The 26,627-nt window shown below is 48.3% G+C and overlaps 1 protein-coding gene across 1 annotated transcript in view; it reads right to left on the bottom strand.

Moving 5' to 3' along the window:
- Ttc26 (tetratricopeptide repeat domain 26) overlaps positions 1-26,627 on the bottom strand; it is a 144,930-nt gene that overhangs the window by 78,219 nt on the left and 40,084 nt on the right. Inside the window, exons 4-7 of the mRNA XM_075702906.1 lie at positions 12,948-13,001; positions 10,414-10,483; positions 6,925-7,026; positions 5,989-6,063 (exon numbers count right to left, since the gene is read on the bottom strand). Coding sequence (XP_075559021.1) covers positions 5,989-6,063; positions 6,925-7,026; positions 10,414-10,483; positions 12,948-13,001 — 301 coding nt within the window. The remainder of the gene's footprint in view (positions 1-5,988; positions 6,064-6,924; positions 7,027-10,413; positions 10,484-12,947; positions 13,002-26,627) is intronic.

Below are 26,627 nucleotides of genomic sequence, written 5' to 3'. Positions count from 1 at the left end.
AGGTGTCGAATCTCTACATGTCGACGTGCCACATCTGGTGGGATACGAGGGGTCTGTAATCAGAGTGAAATTCAAGTCTAGTGCCTGCTGCCATAGTCTCTCCCCCTTAATAGTGCTATAAACATACTTCCACACATGATATGGTGCATTGAAGTCCCCTCCAATAAGCAACGGTGCATCCTTAGCCAGATTGGTTGCCTTGGTCAAGAGAGACTTGAAACTCTGCTTCGTGTCCCGGGGGCTACTGTACAGGTTAAGCAGGTAAACGCTCCTCTGACATGACCTTTGCCGACCTAAGATTACTTCCACCATAATATATTCAATCTTGCAATCTGCCATGTGAAGATCATGTCTAATATACGCCAACCTCCTATTAATAAGAGTAGCGAGTCCTCTGCCCTGTTCATTATCCTTAACTTCCGCTTTGAAATTCGTTAAGGTCACGTTAGACGTCAGTGTTTCCTGTAACATGATAACTTGAGGCTTGACACCATGCGTTCTAACAAACTGCTGCAGAGACGCCTTCTTATGATTGAACCCCCTACAATTCCACTGCCAAATACTAAATGAACTATTTAATAGAGCCATCTTGACCACGGAAATTTGGTGAAGTAGTTTTGAGCTCAAGTCCACTCGGCGACTTACCCTGCTGGGCTAGCGGCCGAGTGCACTCCCGCTCCATAACAGGGACCACTGTCTCGTTTAAATATATTTCAATTTTGCCTAATCTCTGATCCGTGATATCTTCCCGTTCTTCTATCCGCTCCAGTCTACTAATGATTTGATTTACACTTTCTTGCAATGTCGCCATCATTGCTTTAAGCTCGGAACCGACTTTACCCTGAATCCGTACGGTCGAGGATAAGGCCCTCTTTTTCGGAACAGGCGTCTCTTCGTCCGCCATGTTCTGTTCTGCGACCTCCACAGACCTTGGTACCTCAACCGAGTCATCATGTTTCCGAGTCTGTCTTAAGCTATCGTTGTTACCGGAAGGTAAGCCGTTCCTAAGTTCAGCTATCTCTTTGATAAGCCCGTCAATGGCTGCTTTTAAACTACGATTCTCTCTCTCCAATTGCGCAATCCTATCCCTATCCTTATTACCATCCACATGCTCCTGGCGCTGCTCGGGCGCTCGGCCGGCGCTGATGCCACCCTTGACCTTGTCAGCCCAGGTGGTCTGGCTCCCAGCTGCGCCGCCGCCGCCACCAGCTGCAGGAAAGCGCACCCGCGCCTCCATAGAAACGGATCGGCTCCTGGTCGTACGAGTCCCAGAAGATGGCCGCTGCCTCGACCTGGAGCGGCTCCTAGAGCGCGAGCGTCCCTTAGAGCGTTGGCGGGCGCTCACCAGCTGCACCATCTCGGCTGCCTCTTGTTCCGCCGTTAGCACCGCCCTGGCTCTCTCCTGTCGTCGAACATGCACGACGTAGGGAAGCTGGTATCGTTGTCTGCATTGTTTATCCGCGGTCAGGTGTCGTCCGCCACAAAGCTTGCAACAAGGCACACAGTTGTGATCCTCTTCAGGGTTCCGAGCCCCGCATCCTCGGCATTCAAAACAATCGGGGGCTGGGCAGACGTCCGCCCGATGTCCAAGCTTGCCACACACATAACAGACATCCAACTGCTTTCGATACAGGAAGCACCGTACCAGAGTTGGCCCATATCTGACGAAATTGGGCACCTTTAACCCATCGAAAACAATGATGACTGATCCTGTGTTTTTGATGCGTTTGGCCGCCATAGCCAGCGGATTGCGATCGTTAACAATGTTCCGCTCAAGTGTCGCGGGGCCTACCATAATGTCTACATTGCGAATGACCCCCTTACACGTAGTGTGTGGGGCCGTCTCGTACGCACTGACTTCAAAATCCTTGTCTGCCACTCTGATTGACCTGAGTCTCACATATCGTTCAGCGTTGCTCCTTTCTGGCGTACTAGCCACCAAGATATTTTGCATAAAGTTCGGGCAAATAACATCTTCCCGAATCTGTTCAATACCGAGGCCTGCCGCCTCTACGATTGCCTTGCCCACGGCTGTAGAGCTAACTTTCTCCAAATTCAGTCCACCCCGTGGGCGAATGACTATTTTGATGTGTTTTTGTGGCATCGGTGGCATGCGCGACGCCTTCACAATGCGATTCTTGATTGCCGAGCCTCCGCGCCGTTCACCTGCGCCCCGTCGTTCAGGCATCTCACTTGGCGAACCGCCATCACCTAATCCATGCCTCGTCGTAGTTCTATATTTTCGGTTGGACACTGTCCGCCATCCCAGGTCTTCAGTAAAGTCCTCCGCCGGGAGCACTTCCCCTTCAACGTGCATTGCTGCCATGCCGCGCTAGGTCTACCAGACGCTAGCTCTCGGCCAGCGTGGCGTGAGCACAAAAGTTCCAATGAAGTCCAAAAAAGGGGTGGCCCACCTCAAAATCAGGTATCCGCTGAATCTTCTCTTCTTCACGGATCCGATGATATCAAATTTACACCACTAGGTGACCAAAAAAGGCTCGGAAGCTTCGAAAAAGACGGACCCATAAAAGCCCACAAGCCTCCTTCGAACTTCGTCGTCGTCTTCCGTTGATGTCAGTAGTTCCCTCAGCAATTTTTCAACCCACACTGTACTCATGTGTGGACTGGTGTTGGTGTGCTTAGTGGTGGTTGCGTTTAAGCATTTTTAAAATTTGGTCTGGATGATCACACATGCTTTTTTAGTTACTTCCATTGCAATTTTTGTGTTGCTGTTGGACATATTCAATTGTATTTTGGAGAGAACTAACACTTGTGGTGTGGTGCCTCAGCTGTCTTAGTATACAGTTAATTGCTTTTGCCTTGTATTCTCAGCCTGAAAAGTGTTTGGTGCTGTCTAGTTTTGTTCTTGTTAGTAATTTTGCTTGCAAATTTCATGTTGATGTCATATTTCATGTAACAAAAATGCCGGTGACCTACTAAGTAGCATTGGTTGTAGGCCACTTGTGTTGTTTGAGCTGCACCTTTTTGTTTTCCATCACATTCATGGAATTACAGCCCGAACCAGTATTTCTAGTCATCTTATATAGCTTTTGTAACAATATTGGCAAAGTATTTTTCAATACTGTTACTCTGCTCCGATCAAACATTTTGATATTTTGTTACAATAAAATATTTTAACAAGATTTGTCGATTATGCATTGAGCTTCGTTCATGTTCAGTGCACTGATGAACAAACCACTCGCTGTGGGATGTACTACGATTTTATCCTACGTATGGTATTTTTGCATGGCTGGCTCAGTTGTAGTAGTAGGTTGTTACTGAAGTTGCAGCTTTACCGAAATACACAGGCACTCAGGTATGGTTAATTTTTCTTTGGCACTGCCTTGTATCCTTTGGCAAAGGTTCTCTTCCAGTGCAGTGCGCTAGACCTCGACCTTCACTAAGCCATATGGTACAGTACATGCGACGGGCCCTGCTGATGAAGCACAGCAGGCTGATAAGCCTTGCTTTTCAATTCTTTGTACACAGGGCAATAAATTTCAGCCACTACTCGCATAAGTGCAGCCTCACTATCGTCAAGGAGATTCATAGATTGCCGGCATAGCTTACACAAAACTTCACTAGGGGTTTAAAAGGAATATTCCTGTGGACATCCTGCACTTAAGAACATACTGTTTAGAAAATCTAGTGGTCATTTTCCTTGGGCAAACGTATTTCTGAACGTCCAGTGGAAATCCCACAGTTGAACGTATAGTCCTTCGGACATCCACTGGTCATTTTTCTTTTGAAATGTTTACTTCTGAACATCCAGCGGACATCCTGCACACTATATGTCCTAAAGGTATACTACTCAGGACATCCACTGGACATTTGTTAAAGGAAAAGCTTATTTTCAAATGTCCTGTGGACGTCCGAATATTTGATTTTGACGTACGACGGATGTTCGTTGGATGTGCAATTCTCTTGCGTCGGACGATCCTACGGACATCCGTAGTACATCATCGGGACTTCTAGGGATGTCCGACGGACATCAAAATATCCTTTGTAGGACATCCTTTGGACATGCACTGGATATCTGTGGTCCAATGGGATCAGGGATAACGGTATTACGTGGTTTCGTTACATGTGGTTTTAACAAGCGACCACCCATGCTGGCCAAACTGAACTACCTTTCACGTCGAAAGGAATTCTTTTGCATACGTCCAGTTAACCACGACGCCTTCTAACGCCTTTGCATAGTCTACTTTTACGACATCAAGCGAGAGGATATATTGGTCGAGGACGTACAATTTGGAGCTCAGGATTGGCTGGAATTTTTTTTTTTACAAACAACTCTAGTTTAATAGCTTTCGTGAATACGGACCATATGCTTCGACAACTGGAAAGCTATTACGTCGGCGAAGACGTTTAGTACCAAGAGTGAACAGAGAAAGTATAGAAGCAACTTGGTGGGGGGCAGTCGTACTTTGTTGATTGGTGAGTTTTTTTACCATGCGCTTAAAGTGGCATGCGCAAACGAAGTATACGGACTTCCGACGCCTTCTTTCGGCATCGTTTCTTTAGCGGCGATAGGAGTCAATAAATATTTGGCAGGTTCGCCCGCAAGGACGAAAGTTGTGCTTGAACCCCTCGTACTTTGTTCTAACAATACGCGGCTCCGACACGTTGTCCCTAGACCGCGCGCAAGGCAACTCTTTCTGCGCAGGAGGGACAGCACCCTGGTAGCGACCAGGCGCCTCACAACGCTGGCGTAATGAGGAGCGCCACCATGAGGAGCGTTGTCGCTGTCGCACATCGGTGCTGCGCGAGATGAGGCCGACGGGAGATTGCCGGCGTTACTCAGCGTCTAATAAAATATTACAGATGACGTCAACGTGACGGGGTTACTGCTCAGAACAGAGCATACACATAACGGATCAGCACGAACGCCAGTTTGTTTATAGTGTGCGTTGCGCACAACGCTCCCTCCAGCAGCGGAAAGCGGGCTGACTGCTGCGTCACCGAGGCGATTGTGGATTTGACGATCCGTACACTTCGCTTCGTCGTTTATTTTTTAGCCAAACGCGTTCGCGCATCTCTAGAAAGTCCCTAATCCAATGGGCGCGAAGGGGGCTCATGCGCCGTCGATAGAGGGACGATACTATGACGGCGCGAACGCGCCTCGAATGTGCGTGTAATTGCTATCTCAATGAAATGCGCTATCATCACTGACTAACCCATAAGCTATCACTTAGTGAGTGATTTGTACTTAACTCCTTTAGGATATATGTTGTTATTGTGGTATTGAAGCTGCTGCTATTGAACACCTGCGCATTAAATCAGATTCTTCAGTGCCACAGGCTGAATTCACAAAACCTTTCCTTCGTAGGGAGTACTGAAGTTGGCCTGCCGCTTTCTCTGATATTGTGTCGAGCGCCATCAATGGTTGGCACTTGCATTTACGAATGGTACGATAGCGTAAATATATCTTTGAGAATACTCTTTCCCCTGTGCCTTGTTCATTGTTATGTGTTTTTTTACGCCTACTTTCTCTTTATAGCTCTACCTGCAAAATGGTAAAAGATACAATCGCGTCTTGAGTGAGTCCCTTACTTTTTTTACCACCTTGAGCTCTGCCAGAAAAACTATGCTCAGTTAAAGTTGGAGTGAAAAATATTTAATAACACAAAGTATCATAAGGGACAGAAGTCATAAGAAAAGGTAGCCAGGTCAACCAGGCTGAGTCTGGTACGCTACCCTGCAGTGGGGAAGGAGGGAAGGCGATTGAAAGAGGAGAAAAAAATAACGAAGTTCACAGTTTGCACTGCGCAAAAAGTAACGTAAAAATGTGTTTCAACATACTTTACAAGTTTTCTAAGCATACTATTTATAAAAGATGCCAGCTCAGGATGAATTGCCAGTTTCCTCTCGATCGTACGATTCTGTCCTTTGACGGCATGAAGCCCTGTATGTCGAACCTCCAAGTCGGCATTCAAGTCCACGAAATGTTCACACTCTTTAAATGTACGCAAAGTCAACTCGTCTCACCAGGTTGTGCTTGATGAGGTCTTGGGCGTACGTGAAGGTCGGTGACGCACGTTCACGCAAACTCTTCAGCTCCGCCTGCAGGACGGCACACCGGTGGCGAGGCTTAGCTCATCAGCATTAACCAATTGGGTTTTAAAACGTACTTTTAAAAATTTTTTTTTCAAAACGTCCTTAGCACTAACCCGCCGCTATAGCTCAATCACCACGGCGCTGTGCTATTCAGCTGGAGGTTGCGGGTTCAATGCGGACTGTGGAAGGGGCAATATGCGATATTTTGATGGGAGCGATATGCAAAGACGCACGTGTGCTTAAATTTAGGTGCCGGTTAAAGAACCTCAAGTTGTCAAAAGTAATATAGGGTCACCCACAACGGCATGGCGGATGGCGGTTTCAGCACGTAGACTCTCGTAATTTAATTTGGTCTGTGACTATGGCAACATTTCAAAACATGAACAAACTTCTTGAGTTGTCAAAAACATTTATTTCACTTTACTAACTGTTCATCTCGTAAACGACTAATTCTCATGATGCCTGGAAAAAAAAGAGACGTGACAAGTTGCCTCACACAGTATCGTAGTTCAATCACTCCTGATTACGAGAGCTTGCTAAAGGTCGCGCACATTTTTGTTCTCCGCCTTTCTTTATGGTTTCTCAATCACCAAGGAATAAAATGATGTAGCCTTCACTCGTCTACAGGCAGTGCGTAATATTTTCTAATTAAAGTGCTTATAATGGGCTCCAGCATCACTTGACAAATCGGTTACTGAAATGCTTCTTTTTTTACTTTTATTTTACTTTTGCCTCAGAAGCATTTGCTGTCTCACTTATCACTTTCCGTTTCAACTCCCTGAAAATACAATTTAAAGGCAAAATCTTCATGGATCAGCAAACAGAAATTTCCCTTGAACAGTGAACGAATTCTTATCACGCTCTCACCTCAGCCGCCTTTCCGTTGTAAAGGCGAAAATGGTTGCATGCCTTCAGATTGATCGCGGTTGCACTGTCCGGGAAGTTCTGCAGGTACACCGCCAGCACCTCCTGCAGGACACACACCGACACACTATCAAGTTCGTACGTTAAAGACGGGCGCCAGCTGGTGGCAACCCCTTCTTTAGACCCAAAAGTCTTACACGATTTGACGATGATGCCATCTCTATAGATAGCTTGCAGTTGACATCTCGGACGCAGCTCCTTATCATGGGGGTCATCCAGCATGGCTGTTTGGATGGCGCCAATACATCGTATTCACTGACACAGGAAAACCTGCTTGAATTCCATGCAGAATGCAGACGTGGTCAGAACTGTGCCGCCGAGCCGGCCGATCCACCGCGCGAAGTGCCAACGGACGCAGCTTTTCGCCATGCTGGTCCTCCAACATGGCAGCTAGGATGACGTCAGTGCAAGCCATATATAGGAGGGCCTCGTGTCCCACTGGAAATCGTTCTTTTGTAAAAAGGATGGCCATGCTCTGTGTCGCCCGAGTACCCATTTCAAATGTGTGAAGACTCGGCCTTCTTCGAGTGGTCGCAGCGGTGGCGTAGTCGTAGAGCCTCCGCCTCATATGCGGGAGCTACTGGATCCGAATGCCGCTGTTGCCGGAAAACCGCCAGCTTTTCTAATAGGCATAGAGCTGTGATCCGGACTGCTGTTCGGCTACACACGGGAGTTGGCATCTCGAAAGGGTGCCGTATAGAAATTTCTAGGCGTGTTTTTTGGGCGCCCCTTGACCAACCACAGACCGTACTCTCGGCTGAGGGAGACAAAATAGAGCTGTCGCGAGGTGACTAGCGCTAGCGCTAAAATAGGTACGAGCGCCCGCTTCCGCCTCGGTGCTCGGCCACTACTGGACCTCAAAGCTTTCAGATGTGTGTATTCCCCCAACCCGAGATCGTCCAGAACACTTAATATATGCTTTTGGATGCCACATGAGGAATTGACGTCGTGTAAGCGGCTCAGACCCCCTGCGTTTGTGTTTGCATAGTCCAGTTCTTCACCAAAATCCCCAAGAAGTCGAGGGACATCAGGCGTGCGTTGTCGATAGGGGATTTAGCTGGTCGACAAAACCAAAACGATCGCAGTGAAGCGGCCGGCTATCGGACAAACCAGCGTCAAAGAAAGTAAATACCAATAATGAAAATACAAAAGCCCAAGATGTAAGGTTTCTTTCAGTTGAATAGTTGAAATAATAATTTCAATTCCACCGAGTTCCATTTTAAAAATACGGAAATTTCCTTCTTGAATGCTGGAACATTTTTTTTTGTTCACCGAACCGAGGGGCACGTTGGGAGTGTTACGGTTGGCGTCTGGCACCACGTGCAGAGAGGAATTTCACCCGACCTTCTCTCGCCTAGCCTCGTCGAAATGAGGCGTGACTGCTCCTGCTATGGTTGGCGTCCCGCACCACGTGCAGAAAGGGATTTCTCTCACCCGACCTTCACACACCTTGCCTCGTCGTAATGAAGCGTGACTTCCTAATTCGCCATGACCATTTCTAGTGTCTGCCGGTCTTGCGGAAGCACCGCAGTGTTTTGTCTTTGTCTGTCTTTTGTGTGTGGTGTGTGTGTGATAGCGACTTTAGAGGGACCCTTTCCTCGAACGGCCAAAGTCTACAGGAGAACTTCCACGAACCAGCAACGCGCAAAAAAAGACGGACCAGCGTCTACAATTTCAGGAGGTGGGACGGCCTCCTCCTTGCAGCAGGCTCGGTATAACCAGAGGAGGAGGGCTGGGCCCTTTTTCTGTGCCGGTCACGTGACGTCGACAGATGCACGATCCTTCCCGCGATTGTAGAGAGCCTATTTAAGAGGCTCCGAAATGTACTTCTGATCACTTCATTCCCTTCTCTTCAATTTTCACCGACCTTTGAATAAACCGTGCAAGTTTCGCACTAGAAATTGTTTCGCCCTTGCTTGGTCGTCATGGTCTACCGGATGCCTGCAGCCCGCCGACAACGCCACGCTACCCTATACTTAACGTTGGTCGGGCTTCGTTAGACAGGCGCCGCTACAACTCGGCAGCAGTACGATATGCTACCCTGGAGTACGCAACAGGAGGCGGCCCTGCTTAGCCACGACCTCGCTGATCAACTGCGGGTCATCCGGTACGCTGAGGAAGCCGCCTGTGTCCAAGGGCTCGAGGCTGTCACCTAGGCTGGGGTGCTTATGTCTCCACCCCACCCAAATCACCGGACGTTTAGAATAAAATTTTCGCTCACTCACTCCCCCCATGAGGTTTCAGTGAGGAGTATTTTGCTGGCAAGTCGATCATTGCCGTTTTTACGATATTCACTGAACACGTATATTACTAAGCAAGGTCACGAAACCGCTAAGCTATCTGAGGCAGACCAAACGACACAAGGACCATGTTACCCCGTTTCACTGCGAAAAGAGGCGTCTTACGCCTAGTTTTAACACTTCTACTCTCATATATTCCTCTGCATCCAATGAGATTTTTTCCACTCTCACGACAACCAAATTTTGTGACAGACAGACAGACAGACAGACAGACAGACAGACAGACAGACAGACAGACAGACAGACAGACAGACAGACAGACAGACAGACAGACAGACGGACGGACAGACAGACAGACAGACAGACAGACAGACAGACAGACAGACAGACAGACAGACAGACAGACAGACAGACAGACAGACAGACAGACAGACAGACAGACAGACAGACAGACAGACAGACAGACAGACAGACAGACAGACAGACAGACAGACAGACAGACAGACAGACAGACAGACAGACAGACAGACAGACAGACAGACAGACAGACAGACAGACAGACAGACAGACAGACAGACAGACAGACAGACAGACAGACAGACAGACAGACAGACAGACAGACAGACAGACAGACAGACAGACAGACAGACAGACAGACAGACAGACAGACAGACAGACAGACAGACAGACAGACAGACAGACAGACAGACAGACAGACAGATAGATAGATAGATAGATAGGTAGATAGATAGATACTTTACTAGTGGCTGCCAGCAGCGACATCACACTATATGCATCAAGCGATTGTGGACAATCACACACGAAAAAAAGTGTCGACAATCACAATACCATCAAACAAACATGTCAATCGAAAATCACCTCACGCTCCGTGGAGTGCCCGAGAAGGCTGCTTGGTATTGTTCAAACACTCAATTTTGATTGACCAATAACAAAGCCGTTGTTGCACATACCGTTATTGCGCATACATACATTGTTATTGCTCTACATATTGAATTTGCTAATGTATTAATTTTCCATGTTGTGTGCGTACTCCTTTCATTATGCTGATGTTTATTTTTTTCGCGATTCCATATTAATATGTTACCGTATTTCCCCCCTTACACTATGCCTTCTCGAAAATCTGTAAGGTACATGTAAATAAATAAATACATGCACGCTTAACGATCCCCACCTGCGATACATCGTAGTAGTCGAGCTTGTAGTAGCACAGGGCCACGTACACGTTCAACGCCAGGAAGTCCCTGCGGAAAGGCGGCGAGGGGCGCAATTAGCCCGAACGCTGAATTTCACTGCAATCCTCCTGCGCTCCCTGGGGGTTAACGTCGACAGCGTGGTTAGCAACTGCAAAGCCTGAGAAATCACAGCGTGCACTCCACCAGCCCGAACTCTCGTCTGTCTAGTGTGCACCCAAAATAAGAACATCAGTGCAATTCGCACGTTCCTGTACTGCTGCAGGAAGTCATCTGGTCGCAGCATTTCCCACAAAACTGGCAGCTGCTAGGAATAAGATTCCGAGTTTCTTTGCGATCCGCCATACATATAGAACGTACTAAACGGGAGTTTTGTTGGGTTAACAACTACACGGGTGGCACAAGCATGGCGAATTGAGCAAGTTGGAATTTATCCGTCATATCAGCTAACGAGTGTATCTTGAACAGTTGAGGACGTTGTGCAAAGTTCGTCTAAGTGACCATGAAAACATTTTGAAAGGTGCACCGACCTCTAGCTTGCCCAGTAATTTTCGTGGCTGTGGGTGCACACGATAGTTCTGCAGCACCACCATAATCGCAAGACACAATGAGCAACGCACGCAGGAAACTGCTGAAGTATTTGGGATTTTCAAGAACGCAAAGTATATGTAATAGCCACCCTTATATAGCGCTGAAGAATAAAGAAATAGCTTTCCTTGAATGCTCGTAACTTGTTTGTGTAATCTTTTCTATAACATTAGGCTGCCCTTGACAGGAAGGAGTTTCAATGGAGGTTTCTATGGACAGCTTTGGACGTGGACCTCGAATTATAGGCTCGACGCAAGATCAGATGTACCGAGGTTCCGAGAAAAATTTTCTTTAGGTCCAATTTATGTAGTAGATATAGCGAAAGTGAACGTGTCTTGTGATTTTTGTCCTACTGCAAGGTCAAGGAGGTCAAGCTGCATTTTGATTGAAGGTAAACTCGCCGTACAGTAGTAATCACAAAGGGTGGAATGGGTTGCGCAGATTTGGATGGCTTCTGGTGATGAGAATACACAGGCATAGCGAGGAACCCAAGTACATGCAGCATATTTGAGGTTTGATCTGATGAGCGTTTGCTTGGCAGCGGCTTTACGGAAACTGGTGCTAGCGAAAACTTGCGACGAATGAAACTTAACATGCGATTCGAATTGTTAGCCAGGAAGTCAGTTTGAGTTTTCTATGAAAGATTGTTAGTAATGTGGATGCAGAGATGTCTTTACTAATTAACAGATTCAATAACAGCATTGTTAAGTACTAAGTGCAGTACCAGAATTGTTATGTTTTAAGTGCAGTAACACCATTGGTAGCAACTGATATTGCTATTAATGTCAATGCTTCGCGACTCCAACAAAATGCCCGCCCCCTTGCGGCGCTGCCGAGAACCCGCAAATCACGTTCAGCCGCAGTGTTCACACATTACAGCGTTTGCCTTGCCTCGTAATTATCAAATTGTCGTGATGGCGCTGCGCCCGAGCCCCAAGAAAAAAAAACGCATGTCCGAAGAAGTTTGCTTCGTGCCATTATGGCGTGTTATCGCAGCAGATACAGCAATTCGTCATTTCATTCTTTGCCGAAAGTAGCAGATGACGCGCAACGGAGAGAGACATGGACAAGTAACTTGCGCATCGGGAAGCAGGTGACTGACACTATGCTGGTTTGTTCGAAACACTGCACTAGGGACGACCTCATTATTACCGGCGAACGGAACATTGCTTTATGTTATATATTTTAAGTATGTTCCTGGCGTCTCAAATCGCGGAGCGTACTTTTGTAGGCAGGCACTTTCACAAATTAGTGTTGTACGTGTAAGTTTCGTTTGGTTTGGTTAATTTATTTCCTTGTACACATATCAAACATCAGTGCACAATATTCACCTTCTGAAACCATTACAGACATTATTGCATGTGTAAAACAGCCAAGTATCGTACCTGTAGCGGTGTATCAACGCCGCGAACAAGTGTTTGCACCTTTCAGAGGATCTTTACGTACAAACGCCTCCCTTTTTCAACCTCCGGCTCACTTGAAAGTCTCTTTCTCTTTAAGGAATACTGATGGGGCTCGCTAGGCAGGTCGGACGCTAGCGCGCACCGCGCAACAGTTTCCGCGCGTTCGTTTCTCAAATCCTTGAGACCGATCAAAAGTTAATCGGCAGCAAGGCCTCTTTCGACTTCGACGAGATACCTCGAATCTACGCCCTAAACGAGAAACGTGAGCACAGCACCAAGCGACAGAGTCACCGTGAGCTTTGATGTATTTATTTATTTGGACAGTGTTACCAGCACAAGTAACAGACGCGGGATTTGCCGAATGCCAATTTTTTTTCTCTCTACAGAATGCGCCCCAACGAATACTACCGCAGTTTGCACGTCCACGTTAAAAAAAGAAGAAGAAACAAAAAAGAGCGCTAGCATCGTACGCCGCCAGTAACGCTTGGCGTAGGCCTTGTCGCTGCAGTAATACGCGAACTAACCTGTTTTCGAGGAGAATACGCTTATAGATGTCTATGGCCTCCTGGTAGTGCGCTCTGTAAAGAGAAGACAAAATAATAAAAGTTGAATAAAATACCGACCTCTACAACACAATTCTTTTCAAAATGGTGTGCAGTGCCACTGAAGGGTTGATGGCTTCACATCGACATCACCTCCTTCACTGCTGCAGGAGTGTTTGAAGAAACGCAATATAAACTTTTACCAAAGTGTTCAAATCGAGGATCAGAATTCATACACATCGCCTAAGTAATCATGACTTACTTATTTGGAAGTGAACCTCATTGTACCGGGCCCATATACACAAGAAATCTGGCAGAACCAATGTCAAGATGAATGTCCACGTTAATGCAATTAGCAATGAAGCAACTATAGCGACACACCATAGTGGACCGCCAAAAACGCTTCATGCATGAACCTGCTGGGCTCCTCTCGCGTCCTCACGATGAACTCGCGTGGGACGCTCGCAAATATACGTTCACAGTAAAATGTCTCAATATATATGACGCGGTTCCGATTCCACCCAAAACCGAATAACATTTTTTTTCTTGCAACTCTTGAGTAAACACAATGGCCCACCTCCAGCATTGTATTCGCATGAAGTAAAAGAAAGCCACGGTGCACCCTAAAGGTTTACCGTCACGTACTGCGACGTACTGCTAACGAGCACAGACCGCTTAATCTTCTCAGGCGACTTCAACGCACATCACCGTCTATGGGGAAGCACCAAGATTAGCTTCAGACAGCAGAATGACGGCAGTCCAATGTTTCGGCAAGGCACTTGCTTGAACTTTGGTTTTAAGACTTTTTGATGCACTAGTGCAGCGTGCACATGCAGTGTTGATTCTCTTCCTCTTTCTTCTTTATATTCCCTCTTTCCCTTCCCACAGTGTAGGGTAGCAAAGAGAACGCTAGTCGGCTTGACCTCCATGCCTTCCTTCTCCTTGCTTTCTCTCTCTCTTGTTACAGAAAAGCCTTACATACTCAGTTGCACAGAGGTTCATTGAACCGCAGAACATACCCACTGGCACATACTGAGTCACCCAAGTTAGCATCGAAGAGGCTGAATTGAAGAGCGGCTCATGCCCAGAACATTCCCAGAATGGAAGGGAGTGGTGTGGATCAGAGAGCAAACGGGGATAGCCAACATTCAAGTTCACATTACGACAAGAAAATCTTACGGCAGAACCCGTCTCACGGTCACTGTCGACGGTAATACGATTAGCATTCAATCAATGTACAGACAGATAGCATTACTGAGGCCACGTTTATACGAAATAGCAAGTGGTCATTCTGGTAGTTCCGTTTTTTCGGCTATATGCGACACATACTCCCTCCAGTATCAGTCCACTCTGGCGGCACGACGAAGCAGTGATGACGACGAAATGACGAAGGAATGACGTCAACAGAAAAATAAAGGCTGTATGACGACAGCAAGATGACGGTTCTAAAATGCTGACGATTGTATAACGACGGCTTCGTGACGACAAAGTTAGACGTGAGGAAAAATGGGATGACGACTAGTGTATGATGACAGTGACATGGATGGATGGATGGATGGATGGATGGATGGATGGATGGATGGATGGATGGATGGATGGATGGATGGATGGATGGATTTATGGATGGATGGACGGACGGACGGATGGAAGGACGGACGGACTGCGACGTAGAAAGCGTCTCAGTTTGGCCACAAGTCGCAATCGTCGCGTAGCGTGCAAACAACCGTTCCAAAACAACCTGATAGAAACAAAACACACCGCTTACACAAGCCCAATTTGCAGTTTTCATTAACATGACAGAACGTTGTATTGAGTTGCTTCCTAATATGGAAGGAATTTATAGAAAATATGTATAATATTGCGTAGGAATAGGTACAAGGAAGAAATTTGTTGGAGAATAATATTCCTGTACAGAAATGCATTCGCTTTGACTGAAGGTGTTATCAATAGTTTGGCAAGCTTTCAAAGTTAACTGCGCTCACGTAAGCAGGCGCCTGAAGGTTTGGCTTCTCCACTCCACGTGCAGTCCTCCAGAGAAGCCTCCTTGTGCAATTTATTTCGTTCCCCAGACGATGAGAAGGAAAGGGTGCCGGCTCCGCTCATGTAAGCACAGCTCAGGCTTTTACATTTGGCTAATAGCTTGTTAACTCGCACGATCACTTAGCCTGATTTCTTTCGTTCTATATTTCTTTTCGGTGTAGCAGATGAGGAGGCAGGGAGGGGGGGAGTCATGAGGGGGGGGAGTTGCTTGCGTTATAGCAATATTAACAGAGAAAACGGTAATCTTATGCATATTCTCTCATTGACAGCTGCTTTCGAGTTGCCAGATTGTCATTCTTACTGGACTGGAGCATTCGAATCAATTAAAAAAAAACTCGCGTCGACAGCTTAAAGAAAAAAGGCGACTGTCACTGTCATTGATTCACACAAGCTAGCGTCCCATGCCTAGTAGAATGCATTCTTTTTTTCTCCACGAGTATTGAAAATTTTATTTCTACGCTACCTGAGTGGAAAAGCATAACCCATAATGTGTACCTTTAACAGAACGGGATGCATGTTAAATCGGTTCGTTGAGAGTGAGAGAGAGAACTTTATTTTGATGGGGCACGGGGAGGGGTAGATCCCCGTCCACAAGCACTACACACTTACTACGAAATACTCCACTTCTACCTCCTTTTGAATAGCACTCTCACCAGAGCTGAAGCCACATTCTGGAGGCAAATTTAGACCAACACTTACCCTCACCTCACGCTCCTACATGCTGTTAGATACGGGACCGTTTCCTGAGCCTACTTCGAATCCCCAGACCACATCGAATCGCACCACAGCTAATTAAGGAGCGCAGAAACACGGATACCACATTCCTGAGGCGCGGCACGTGCAAACAGGTTGGCGGCCCCCACTTCGTGTGCCGCCGGTAGAGCTATTCACTGCTTGACTCTTCCCGAAAGTGAAGCGAGAGCCTGGCACTGTTGTGGGTAAAGTGGGTCCCGAAGCAAGACGGCTGTAATGCGCCGTGAAAACCTGGCGGCGTCGCCCCCATCCATCTATTGTGACGGCGCATTGCAAGTCAGCAAGGTAAGACCGCAGGGGGACCAAGCAGCGACTCTCTTCGCCGGGTGTGACTCCGTCGCACGGGCGCCAACCATTGGCCGAAAATGACGACACCCGAGCGGGCTCGCCGATTGGCCGAAAATGGCGTCACCTGAACGGGCTCTCCCATTGGCCGAACGTGACGTGTCTTCGAGACACCGAAGGGCTTAAAAGACACAGACCGGCAGCAGCAAGAGAGCATTCCTAGAGCATTCCTTGATTCTTCTCTTTCGAGCTTCTTGCCGCGGGCCGCAGCGTCCGAGTTGCTGCCGGCCCGTAATGACTTTTAAGACTGTTAATTGACTCTCACTGTAAATAATGTAAATAAACCTCCCAAGTTTTTCATCCCGAAGTCCTCCTCAACTCCTACAACTGGTTGCTAGCGGTGGGATCACCTCCAAATGCAACAACTGGTGGCAGCGCTACGAATCAACCTACGTCGAGAGAAATCCTGAGGAACCCGGAACAGCGAAAAAGAGCCTTCGTCCAAAGGAGTCGCGAGGAACCCGGAAGAGCGAAGAGAGAGCCTTCGTCGAAAGAGGTCCTAAGGAACTGGGAATAGCCAAGAAGAGCGAGCCTTCGACCCAGGGAGTCCTGAGGAACCGGGAACAGCGGACCAATGAACCAGATGGCAGGGTGCTGCAACCGTAAGTGAGCGCGTGGTTGTTTTCCTTTTGATTCGCCAGACTCAAATGTTGTGTGTTCATTTTGATAGCTCTAGGAATCGGGAATTTGTTGCATTGTGTGTTTGCACAAATTAATTAAGGAAAACAGTTCTAACCACCAGACGGGGCAGCTGCCATGGACCTTAGGAGGTGGACGAGGTTGGACTTGTTGTTGGTGTGCGACGATTTGGGATTTGAGGCGGACGAACAGATGAAAACGCCAGCTATCATAAAGGCGATTGAAGATAGTGGCAATGATGATGAAAGCATTGAGCTTGCTTGGGAGGTGATACAAGTACCACGGGAGCGTGAGCGTCGTGAACGTAAGAGTAAGCGTAAGCGTGAAGAACGCGAGAATGAACAGAAGCCTGAGCTTCAAGAACTTATTCTTAGGTGTGAGCGTCAAGAACGTGAGAATGAACGCGAACGTGAGTATCAGGAACGTAAGCGTGAGCGTGAGCAAAAGTACGAGAGAGAGAAGGCAGCATTGATAAAAGAGCTACGATATTTTGATCAGTTAAAGGCACAGAGACAACGGCTGTCTGAAAATTCTGTAGGCAGTACAGAGCAAATGAATGAGCAAGTATCTAACGGATTTTCACAAAAAGCCGACGAGAAAAGTAGTGCCTGTGAAATTAGCGGCCCATTCATAGGTGAACACGAAGTGCTAGCTGCTAACGATGCCTTAGTGGCAACTGAGGCCGTTAAAGGCCAGAGTGAGAGCGACGAGGTGCTGTGCCAACAGAGGACAGTAGAGACAGCTAGGCCAGCTGCGAACAAAATGGCACAGTTACCGCACGTGTGCGTCACATCTCATGGTAGCGAGGCGGTTAGCGAGGTACAGAATACTACGGACTTGACAGACGCGAGCACCCATGTCGAGTCAGATCTCCGTGCCGAAGTGCCAGCTGGACGATGCAGTTGAGAGTAGTTCTCGGGATGGCGAGCTCCGTAGCTCAAGAGAGAACTGCATTGTTCAGGGATCGGTGCGGCTCTCCGCCAGTCTAGGTAGCCAAGAGAGGAATGATTTAGTTAAGGATCATTCAGACTGTGCGGGTAAGAGACCAATCCGGGCCGGCGAGATGTGTAACGGCGAGCACGAGGCGCGAGATGAGGGCATGAAAGAGAGTTCGAGGAGAAAGCGCCGCAGAAAGAAGCGCCGAAAAGATCGGAATGCGGTGACTAATGTAGCGCAGCAAGAGAATGCGACAGTCGCAAAAAGGCCAGGCGCGAGGAAAAGAAAGGTGCGGTTGTCGTTGACGATGCTGACGCACCCAACACGTTCGAGCCACCGGTCAAAAGGAGACCGAGAAACATGTTCTGCACGGACGTGGACAAAGGGCACGGGGCAGTTAAATTCCTCGTCGTTGCGTCGTTCTTTTCGAAACTCAGCGTGTAGTACGAAGAAGCGCAAGGTGGCAAGACGAGACCAGGTGGGGAGTAGCGACGCGGTCAATCGAGGTAGCGATGAAAGCCAGGACGCAAATTGGCTGGGGACTGTAACGTCTTGGGGGAGCTGATAGTGAGTCAGCCCTTTTGTTGTTCCCTCGTAGCCAGAGTAGCTTTCGGACCGCGACCACCTCGAGTACGGCTCAAAGTATGAGTCAGACGTAAACGTTTGGCACGGGAAGCCAGGAGAGCTTCCGTAGGAGTGAAACGTGTTTTGTTTTATTTTTTGAGCATCGGATAATTTTCGCGATTTGAGACTAAGAATTTCTTTCAATATGTAAGGTATGAGCTTTGTTGGTGTTTTCGTTTGAGAAGCTCCGAGATTGGAAAGATGCATTTCAGGTAAAAGTTTAGTCTCGCGAGGTGTTCATTAATGAGTATATAGGCTTTCTTTTTTTGTGTGTGAGTAACCTGAGGGTCAAGGTTATCGGTGAGAGGCCTGTCGTAGCGCGCGTGTGTTTTAGTTAACCTTCTTTTTTTATAAGCGTATTTTTTATTTTCTAAGGTTAAGCACGTAGATTTTCAGTGAGTGCATGATTTGCACTGAAAAGCGTTCTTAGTTCCATTAGCGCGTGTCCTGTGCGGACGGAAGGAAACAGATTTTTGATTGGGTTGCTCGTGTGTGTTGAGGGCAGCCGTATTCTGACTTCCTTAGTGAGCTTAGTGACTTCCTTAGTGAGCGTGCCTGGAACTAGTTATTAGAACACGCATTATTTTAAGGGTTCTGCGGAGTGCTAATTCCTGCAAGTTTAATTGTTCGTTTAGGTTACGTGTCCTGTAGGGACTAAAGGAAGAAACGTAAGTGAGCATAATTGAACGTTTGCCTGCGACGCAAGTGCGCGTTCCGATTAGTGACCACAAGGCTAGCGCGCTTGTGTTTACGTACTTGTGAAGATGGCCAGACTGTTCAGTGGCAACAATACGTGAGATAAGTACGCCACTGCGTTAGAGTTGGAAACATGCTGTTCGAGTAATTAGGCCACTTAAGTATGTTCGGCTGTTTTCATTGTTTCTTTGCAACGGCAACGACCCATTGTTTTACTACAACAATGACACTCTGGTCTTGTCGGCATTCGGGGAGAAATGGATAGCGGTTTGGAAAGGTGGTTGGAACTGCTTTGTCAAAATTGGGGAAATAAAAGATCAGGGTCCATTTTGACTCAGAAACAGCCTGGCGAGTCAGGGGTGAAGAGCCTGCGCTTACACGTGGTGCAGCGCTGTGTTGTTTTGGTTTTTTGACGTACGTTCTCCAGGACCCAGGATCCCGAAGTTCGTCAAACGAGGCTCGACACCAGTACCCTGCAGGTTCTTTCAGCGTTCTTCGTGGCCAGCGAATTGAGTTCACCGGCCATTCCAAACTTCCGGGGCGAGGACGAGCTGTTAGATACGGGACCGTTTCCTAAGCCTACTTCGAGTTCCCCAGACCACATCGAATCGCACCACAGCTAATGAAGGAGCGCAGAAACACGGATACCACATTCCTGAGGCGCGGCACGTGCAAACAAGTTGGCGGCCCCCACTTCGTGTGCCGCCGGTAGAGCTATTCACTGCTTGACTCTTCCCGAAAGTGAAGCGAGAGCCTGGCACTGTTGCGGGTAAAGTGCTTGCCGAAGCAAGACGGCTGTAATGCGCCATGAAAACCTGGCGGCGTCGCCCCCATCCATCTATTGTGACGGCGCATTGCAAGTCAGCAAGGCAGGACCGCAGGGGGACCAAGCAGCGACTCTCTTCGCCGGGTGTGACTCCGTCGCACGGGCGCCTACCATTGGCCGAAAATGACGACACCCGAGCGGGCTCGCCGATTGGCCAAAAATGGCGTCACCTGAGCGGGCTCTCCCATTGGCCGAACGCGACGTGTCTTCGAGACACCGAAGAGCTTAAAAGACACAGACCGGGAGCAGCAAGAGAGCATTCCATTCTCCAAGAAAACGGTAGGCATACTTAAGAATAGCACTACAAGGGAACTTCGGCGAGTTGGTGGTAATTCATGTTTGGAAAAGTAACGCCAGTGTCGTGTTCGTCTTTGCCTGTGTCCTTGTCTATGCAGCGCTGTTACTTTTCGAAACTTAAGAATTGGCTTTAAAAGTGAATTTAATACATGATACATCGTCAGCCATGTCACGTTGCTCACTTTTTCTCGCCATGGAGCGTTTTCACGATATAAAGCACTAGGTCAACGTCACATTTTGCTTGTTTGAGTCATAGCTTTTGCGCCCCACCGCATTCTGCATAAGAAATATTTGACTACCAAACCTTCGTACGGCCGAAGCAGCGTACGCCTGCGCGATTTCGAACCTTGACCAGATGAACTTTCAAAGATGCTCAAATGAAAAGAAAATCGCGCTTCCAGGTTCATTTTTTCCAAAAGAAAGGGCCAACCTCCTCAACCTTCAGTGCTTCGGCAAAATTTCGACTTGTATATTTTAACAGATTTTATCACGCGTCAGTTAACCACCCCGTCATCACGCCCGATCACCGTCTGTCACTTATAGTATTAGTCACCACAAAAGCCGTTCATTCGCACATGCCCATAATTCTGTGCACTTAGTATTTTTCGTCCAGGCGGCAAAGGATTGGAACACCTTACCAGCCGTTGCTGCGAACACCACCACCGCTGTAAAATTTAAAGCGGTACAATATTATGCAATAGCTCTACCTCGCTCGTTCTTTCCTGGTTGTGATGATTCCCTTTTAAATCTTTATATCTATATACCAAATGATCCTGCTTCTTTTAGTATGTACTAGGGCATGTATTTGTACGTTATTGCCTATACCGCCTATTTGAAGTGTCGAATATGTACTTTCTTCGCCTTTGGTACTTACTATTATTCCTATCGTGGTAATTCCTATTTCATGTTCACGTTTACCTGCCGTCTTAGTGTATTGGGTTTGGCGTTGAGCTGCTAAAGCCGAGAGCGCGGGATCGAATCCCGGCCGCGGTGGCCACACGTCTAAGGGGGCGAAATCCGAAACGTTGCGTGTACCGTGCATTGGATGCACGTTAAAGAACCTCAGCTGGGCGAAATTAATTACGAGTCTCCCACTACGGCGTGCGGCAAAATCATACCGTGGTTTTGGCACGTAAAATACCGTAATTGAATATACCCATGTTTGTATTTATTTATGATTTGTATTTGCCCCTTGCTTACTCCTGCTGTTATTCATGCTTACTGCATTTTTCTTAATTGCCATTTCTTTCTTGTCGTTGACTCACTTCTATGTGCGCTTGACCACTCTTGGTGTAAAACTACAAATCAGGAGCAATGGCCTCTCCGCTCACGCAACATCTGGTGCGCTAGTGCCGCAGCAGGTGTTCCGTTTCTACCGCTCTGCTCCGTTGAGGCACGCACGTGGTGTGACGTCGCAGCCAATGTGAATTTAGGAGCCCTTTCTCTGCTACAGGCACCAGCTTTTTCTCTCAATGAGACATTGGATGCTTTCGCATGAATACAAGCACATGACATTGATGATTCGTAACGATGAACAAAGACAACTTGTGCTAAACGCAGCGGCGATCTTTGCACAAGTGCACGTGACGGAGTGCCTTCGGTTGACTGAACATGGGCCCAGTTCTCCATATCACGCCCACTGTATCCCGGGAATGAGTTTTAGAAATCGAAGCGCACGTTGTACTCTGCTTGGGGATGCCGAACGTGCGCTGAACCGTGACACGCAACAGAAGAAATTTTGCTGTGCTTTCACAGCCGTTGTCACCACACACTGAGAAATTGACGGCATCCATTAGCGACCGCAGTGTTATTATTGCGATAGCAATAATGTGAACACGCCGGTGCATTTTTGCCGTCGCGGTCGGCGTCGCTGTAATGTTCCATATAACTTCCGAGGATGATAACAGCGTCGCCGAGCGTCGTGTGCTGTATGTGCGAGTGAAAGCATGCACGACGATCGCGGCTCAATCTGGCGCGCGCGAAGGAAGGAAGCGGAGAGTAAACGCGCCGTCTTCGGTCGCGCGAAAGGCCATGGGGATCACGAGGGAGGGAGGGAGGGAGGGAGCGGGCGCGGCGTTGTGCTTCGGCAGCAACTGCGCACTTTACCACCGGGCGCAAGGGGGAGCTTACGATGGCGGCTCAATCTGACGCGCCGTGTATGGAGGAAAGCGATGAGGCTACGCAGGAGGGAGGCGAGCCGGTGTCGACACCACCAACAGGTGCATACTTTGCACTGCAGACATCTGCAGACGGCTCAAATCTTTGTGCGCGCTGTGTTCCTGCCGCTCTTGCGCTGAAGCGATAAACCGCACGAAGGTCACTTTGCTCGCCGTGGCTGCCGCGCTTGCTCACGCCAGCGTTTTGACAGCGAGTGTCCGCGTTCATCGAGTGTGATGTGTTCATGTTTGCTTGTGCGCGCTGACACCATGCTTGTTAATTCAGTTAGTAAGCGAATGTTTCTAAGTTTATACTGCCGATAAAACTAGTATCCATACTTCGTATACCTGTCTACTAATTTGCTATCGCAAGCAACGCTTCGCCTTTCAGACGAAACTGCGGCTTTTTGTTTAAAAAAGGGAGACCTGATGAATTAGTTGGTTTTCGTATTTTCCATTCTCGAGTTAGCCATCTTTATTGCTCTCTGCGTGTCCCAGCGTGTATGCTTTACTGTTTATCCAGTAACAGTGGCGAGCTGGGCTAACGGCCGGAGTGGGAGCTTAAACAGAAACGGCGGTTCTGCGGTGCCCCTGAAACAACATTTCGGCCGCAGAAAACAACTGGCACGGCCGTGTTCAGAAGTGCAAGCGTCTGTGCTGAGGTGGCCGTATAGCTATCAGCGCATGCCTATCGTGTATCCCCGTTCTCGCTCATAACGCAACTCGTGAGCCGTAACCATGTGCTCGTGGGGTGCGCCGACAGAAGAGTAAATAATTTGAAGCGTCGTCTAAGTATTTAGCACACGTTGGCATCCTATGCGCTAGGAAGCAAACCGCTAACCATTATTGTTTTTGGTTCAGGATCGATTAGAGCTAAGGCTCGTTCTAAGAAAATCGATATTGGTTCGGGTTCACTTCGGGCTAAAATCAGTTTCGCTTCGGGTTAGGGTACGGTTTTTGGTTCGGGATTGGGTTCCACACGCTGGTTTACAAAGTTATATAACTTTGGTTATGTCAGTTTACTTATGTACACGTAACAAAGTATTGCGCAAGGGAAATATATAACCAGTGTTTTGTTTAATTCATTAGCATTACAGAATGGCAGCCAGGAAAAGGGAAGCTCAGTCGATGGCGTCAGAGAAGTAGGCGGTGATATGCGATTAGAAAATTTGTAGGCGCGTGAGGTAGTGTAAGATGGCGCAAGAAATGGGTGATAGGAGGTAGTTGTAAAAGTCCTTTTTTTACCGCATTGGACACAATTGAACTGATTGATGATGACTAGAACTTTCGTCACCGGCAACCGGTAACTTTTGATGCTTGGCTAATGAAATTGTCCACTTTCACATTGAAATCACTGCTCACCTCCTAGCACGCGTATCTTTCGGCGAACTCTATTTGTCCGGAGAACGGGCGAAGAATAATGCATTTCGCTTCAGCCGCGAAAAACATACGGCACGCGAAGACGAATAACCCCGCGGGACTCAAGCGCTTATCCCGTGGCTCTCTTCACTTTTGTGTGTTGTCCGGTTGCTCTGCAGTTAGAAAATGCACTTGTTCCAACTCACTGAACTTGCCATCCTATTGCAGACATTGTGGTACGAGGACTGAATTGGCAGGGAAGTTAGCCTCACAGAGGATACGGCGCACTTTACCCCCAATTAGGCTGGATAACCGGATACTCATTCATAATCAGTCAGCAAAATTTTTCTATTGTGAGTACTCGCTCACACCCATTAGCACTCACTCACGTTCTCACTCATGCTCGCAAACGCCCGCTTGTGTTCACAGTTCCATTCAAACATACCGACACCCACTCATGCTCATACACGCTCACCTCTGCTCACACTAGCCGACAGTCACTCACGTTGACACTCACGGCCACTCAAATTCGCCTTCACTTACCGTATTTCAACGAATATAACGCCAGGTTCTTGTAACCCTTTTCTTTAAATATGCCTCAGAAAGCGTCTCGCGTTACATTCGGGCCAGTTGCAGCGCCTGTTGTATATCCTCCATTCCGGAGCCAAAGTCCCCCCCCCCCCCCCCCAGAGGCCCCGGACATTTGATAAACTCCCGCGCTGCGGGCCGCCGACGGGGTGGCAAGGAGAACTCCCTCTCAGAGGCGCCGGACACTTGATACCCCTTGTTGCGTTTCGCCTGCGACACGTGGTTTTGCCGGCGCGACTGCGGCGGGGCGGCAGACATTTTGGCCCGATCGTCGTCGCCGCAACGCTCATCGGCAGGTGTTTCCAGGCGCGACTGCGGCGATGCGACCGCAAAGGATCACCCTCTCATTCCAGTCATTGTGCCCGAACCAGGCGAAGCGAAAGCAGGGATCATCCTCTCATTACAGTCATTGTGCCCGACCGGCAGCGCTACGACAGGGTGCTACGAGATCGTGCTCGACATGGTGCTACGGCAGCGCTACGACAGGGTGCTACGAGATCGTGCTCGACATGGTGCTACGGCAGCGCTTCGACAGTGTGCGTCACCATTAGCCCATTGTACATTCACGTGCTCGTCTTTTGAGGGGTTCCTTCTTGCCCTCAACTGCGAGAGTATAAAAACAGCTGCCCCCGGACGCCAAAAGGAGGGCTCCGATTTCTTCTGTTGAGTGAAGTGCTCTCCCGTCTCTCTACTTCGGTCAAACCTGACCGCCAACTCTTTGCGATGTTAAAATAAACAAGTTGTTTCGTTGTTACCAGTCGACTCATGCTTTGCCGGGACCTTCGGATGCTTCCAGTTGTACCCCAGGCCGCCAGGCCAACGCTACCCTTGGGGCTTGCGACCCAGGTACAACCACGGGCGTCAGCGCCGAGTTCCCAACAGATCGTACCAGCGGTGCGATCCAAACACCCTCAAGCTACGTGCCTTACTGGCGGGCGCGATGTATACAAACAGCAACCGGCGGTGCGGTGGTGCCTTCCAAGTGTGGAGGTGGTGGTGATAACTTTATTGCACACAGGGGAGTTGCGGACACGCAGGTCCTTGGACCCCCGCACGACCCACTGCACTCAAACGTTCATGTCCCGGAGGCTCATGACGCTGGCAGCCCGGCCTGTGGCGATGGCTTTTGGCGTCTGCGTGGTGCAAGAATGCTTGTGTGGCATGGTGTATTATGACTTTCTCCTTCTCACTACTCTCTCCCATTTCTCATACCTTCTAGTGAAAAATAAAGCAGTCTTCTTGATGTGCTCGAAGCGAAAGGACGTCTGTCGTTTTTCCATAAGTTCAAAGTTCTCCGTCTCTTATTCCACAACATTTTTGGTGCCGAAACCCGGGATTAGGGACGTCAAAAGATGGACATCCACAGAATCAAGCGAAAAAGGGCCGTGGCGCGATCATCTACAACCAACCTGATCAATGAAGTATCCACCATGGACGACAGCGCATCAATCGGTGAGCTGGAAGAAAAGCTAAATCTTCTTTCTCTTAAAGAAGACTCACTGAAAGAGCTAGATCGGGAGATAGAAAAAGGCGTTGAAGATGAAGCTTTCGAAGAGGAAATTGCATGCTCCGAAATGTACAGAGAAAGGATCAGCGTGGCGAAAACAAAGGTACAACGCATGCTACGCGACTTTAGCTGCACAAATGTTTCATCAGATCGCAGACTAAACTCCTCAGATCAAAGAGAATCTAGCGCAAACGATTCGCAGATACGCCCCACCGTAAAGCTGCCAAAGCTCGAAATCAACAAATTCAACGGAGAGCTTCGAGAGTGGCAAGGGTTCTGGAGTCAGTTTGAGTCGACTATCAACGCTAACCAGAATCTCTCAAACGTAGACAAATTAAAGTACCTCAACAGCTACTTGACAGGAAAGGCGGCGGCTGCGGTAGCAGGACTTGACTTGTCGGAGGGCAACTACGATGTCGCTCTCTCGCTATTAAAGGAGAGGTTCGGCAGAAAGGAAGTTATTATAGAAGATCACATGTCAGAGTTGCTTAACATCAAGCCAGTGCGTGACTCACGGAATCTCGGTCAACTGCGCAGCCTCGTCGACGAAGTAGAGACAGGTGTACGCAGCCTCACTTCTTTAGGCGTGAGTGTTGGCACTTATGGAACTTTGTTACTGACCGTAATAAAGAAAGCGGTGCCTGCCGACCTTCGTCTGGAATACCAACGAAAAAACGAGGCTACGAACGAGAAAGTGAGCTTGAGGAGTTCCTGCGTTTTTTGAGAAAAGAGCTTGCAACGCGGGAGATCATACAGCGGGCCGAAGCTCCGAGAGACAACAGTGCCGAATTGGTAAAGGAAAGTCGCAACAGCAACACTAAAGCGGCGAACATGCCTACTGCAGCGGCACTGCACACCACGATCAAGGACAGCACAGGATGTCTATTTTGTAATTC

Source organism: Dermacentor variabilis, chromosome 8 (genome assembly GCF_050947875.1).
Source record: "Dermacentor variabilis isolate Ectoservices chromosome 8, ASM5094787v1, whole genome shotgun sequence".
NCBI classification, from domain to species: Eukaryota; Metazoa; Arthropoda; class Arachnida; order Ixodida; family Ixodidae; genus Dermacentor; species Dermacentor variabilis.
Note: the sequence above shows the minus strand (reverse complement) of the source record. Positions and strands in the feature narration are given on the sequence as shown.